Source organism: Nelumbo lutea, chromosome 6 (assembly GCF_056320005.1).
Source record: "Nelumbo lutea isolate HS-2025 chromosome 6, American lotus-T2T, whole genome shotgun sequence".
Classification (NCBI taxonomy): domain Eukaryota; kingdom Viridiplantae; phylum Streptophyta; class Magnoliopsida; order Proteales; family Nelumbonaceae; genus Nelumbo; species Nelumbo lutea.
In genome coordinates this window covers 66,519,742-66,522,414 of record NC_142689.1, presented here as the reverse complement: position 1 = coordinate 66,522,414, position 2,673 = coordinate 66,519,742, and the positions used below count along the sequence as shown (strand labels likewise).

Here is a 2,673-nt window from a genome sequence, read left to right as displayed (position 1 = left end):
ACGATATATCCAGAACCAAAACTTGGAACCAGAACTAACCCCAATTAGTTCAGGCCCAACCCCAACCCAAAACCTCTTGTATCATAGATTTTTCCTTTAGGCTGCGTTTGGAAGTGAGGTAAAATGTATGACGTAAAAACTTACGTCAGTTCAGTTTTATCGGTATTTGGATGGAATTAAAATCAAGATTAATGTAAAACTCTATTCTAATTTAGATTTATTGGCATTTCAATAAGTCGATGTAAAACTTCATCAAAAGTAAAAACGATGTAAAAACTATGCTTTTCGAAATTCAATGGTAACTTTTTTACATTGTGGTGTGAAACCTCGAAGATGAATTTTTACATAGACGATGTTTTACATCGCTTCCCACCATCGTTCTGTTTCCATGCCCACCAAAAAGACCCGACCCGTTTGAGACGGTAAAATAAATAATGATGAGGGTAAATTCGTAATTTGGATCTTTCAGGCTCTGACGGCACAAGAAAATATCTCCAACACTTGGAAAACGAGGGGTGGCCCTTGGTATTGGATGAGTTGCAGGCGATTTCGATTTCGGTTTCTACTTTCAACCCAACCGAAATCAAAAACAGAAACTTCTCGTCTTTTTCTTTCGACGGAAATAAAATAAACAATTAATTAATTAGGTACTTCAATTTTGTTTGGGTTTGACAATAAATAACATGTGGAGGATCTCATTTTTGAATGAAGAAAGCTATGAATGCGGTGGGATTCGTCTTTTCTTCCCCCCCTTTCTCTTTCCTGAGTCTCCTCTCCGAGCCTTAACGACTAAGGAACTAAGCATCCATTTTCGTTTGCTTCGGTTTTATATCTGGTTACGATCAACCACACCTCCTTTTATCCCATTTTATATATTTCATTGTTCTCTTCTCAACACAGAATAGGAACAGGAGGGAAAATAAGGAAAAAGATGGAGTTTTATGATTACCCATCTTCGTCTTCTTCTCATTTTTCGTTCGGAGTTTGGGTTGAAAGAGTAAGAGATATTTGTAGTTCCGCTGTGACAACAGTTCTTGGGAACCTCGTCTCTGCAATTTTCACCTTCTTTTTTGCAATGGGTTAGTCTCTTCTCGATCATCTCGATCCCCTTTATTAGTTTTTTTTTCCCAGAATTTGTTAGCTAAATATAATGACTAAAATGAGGTTTGCTTTCGATTTCTCCCTCAATCTTGTTCTTAAAAGAATTTCTTGAATTCGTTCAATCGGCTATGAACTATTAAGTGGGTCCAGGTTCTGCCTCTGTTTTTGTTTTATTATGTTTTCTGTTTGTTTGGTTCTGTTTTGGTGAATTAGAATTTGGCTTGATCTCTGGTTTGAAACTATGGGAGACAATTTTGCCCCACTTTCTCTGGAAGGGTGATTTTTCTAAAAATAAAAGTCTCATCTGGGTGTTATCTTGGCTGAATTTGAAATATAATTACGAAGAAGAAACATATTTTAATATCAACAGAGCATTTTCGATTTTTTTGCCCTCTTTGGCATATGAACAAAGGGTTTTCTCAAATTTGTTCCCAATGGAATAAGTCTCTTCTCCCCTCTTTATTATTATTATTTTTTTTTTCAGTGGGTTGTACATTAGGAGCTATGACAGGAGCCTTGATAGGCCAAGAAACAGAGAGTGGGTTCTTCCGTGGAGCCGCAGTTGGAGCAATCAGTGGGGCAGTTTTCTCAATCGACGTCTTCGAGTGTTCTCTTGATCTCTGGCATAATGACGAAACAGGAATTGGATGTCTCCTCTTCCTGGTAACTCATTTTTTTATTTAGAAACAAAAATCGGGATTGAATGGTGGAAAAACAGTGAATTTTATCTTGAAATTCGATTTATTCTGCACAGGTTGATGTCATTGGAAGCCTCATAAGTGGAAGACTGGTTCGGGAGCGGATTGGTCCAGTGATGCTGAAAGCAGTACAGAGTCAGGTACATAACCGAGCTGTTGGAGTGGAAACAGCAAGGAGGTGAGCGGTGACCTGTGAATGATAATTTGCTTACAGTTTGGTTGTGTTTGATCAGATACGTGCTAGAGAATCGAGCTTCGACGAGGTTTCCAACATCTTCGAGACCGGCGGGACCAGAGGGTTGTCCGGAGATTCAGTTGAGAAGATCCCAAAGATCAAAGTCACAACCAACAACAATGTGGACTCCTCCGGGGAGAAGATCTGTTGTTCTGTGTGCCTTCAGGTTTATCCTTCGTTCTCCCTTCACATCAACTCATCTCTGTTTTCCCTAATTATTCAACGAAAAACTAAAAGGCTTATTCAAACTTTTGTATCCATGTTTCTGATTTTCAGGACTTCCAGCTTGGAGAGTTTGTTCGAAGCTTGCCTCACTGTGGCCACATGTTTCATCTACCTTGCATTGACGAATGGCTCGTCAGGCATGGCTCTTGTCCATATTGCAGAAGAGATCTGTAATACTCCTGATGTGAATTACACGATAAAAATATAAAATAGAGTTTTATTTGTTTATTTTTTTCATTGATTATTGTCTGAATTTTTAGATTTTAGATTTTACTTCCAGTTTTCTCCCCTTGCCACCTTTATAACTAGTCCAGAGTTACCGTTTCATGACCACGATATTGACCGTTGTCAATAAAAGCGATTATGTATAAAATAAATTGAGCTTTTTTTTCCCCCTTTTTTTTGTAGTTGCTT

At 38.2% G+C, this 2,673-nt stretch overlaps 1 protein-coding gene across 1 annotated transcript; it reads left to right on the top strand.

Annotated features, from left to right (window-relative positions):
- The first annotated feature begins 523 nt into the window (after nt 1–523).
- Nucleotides 524–2,654, top strand: LOC148849350 (NEP1-interacting protein 2-like). The gene is made up of 5 exons (XM_088951949.1): nt 524–1,079; nt 1,586–1,764; nt 1,856–1,939; nt 2,033–2,200; nt 2,311–2,654. Exons 1-5 carry the CDS (start codon nt 932–934, stop codon nt 2,431–2,433), a joined length of 702 nt encoding a protein of 233 aa, XP_088808075.1. The 5' UTR covers nt 524–931; the 3' UTR covers nt 2,434–2,654.
- Nucleotides 2,655–2,673: the final 19 nt, after the last annotated feature.

What these genes read in the sequence shown, in the direction of transcription:
- LOC148849350 (XM_088951949.1), top strand. Translation starts at nt 932, where the DNA reads ATGGAGTTTTATGATTACCCATCTTCGTCTTCTTCTCATTTTTCGTTC. An exon ending in CACCTTCTTTTTTGCAATGG is followed by an intron (nt 1,080 to 1,585) that starts GTTAGTCTCTTC and finishes TTTTTTTTTCAG; the next exon opens with TGGGTTGTACATTAGGAGCT. An exon ending in TGAAAGCAGTACAGAGTCAG is followed by an intron (nt 1,940 to 2,032) that starts GTACATAACCGA and finishes GTGTTTGATCAG; the next exon opens with ATACGTGCTAGAGAATCGAG.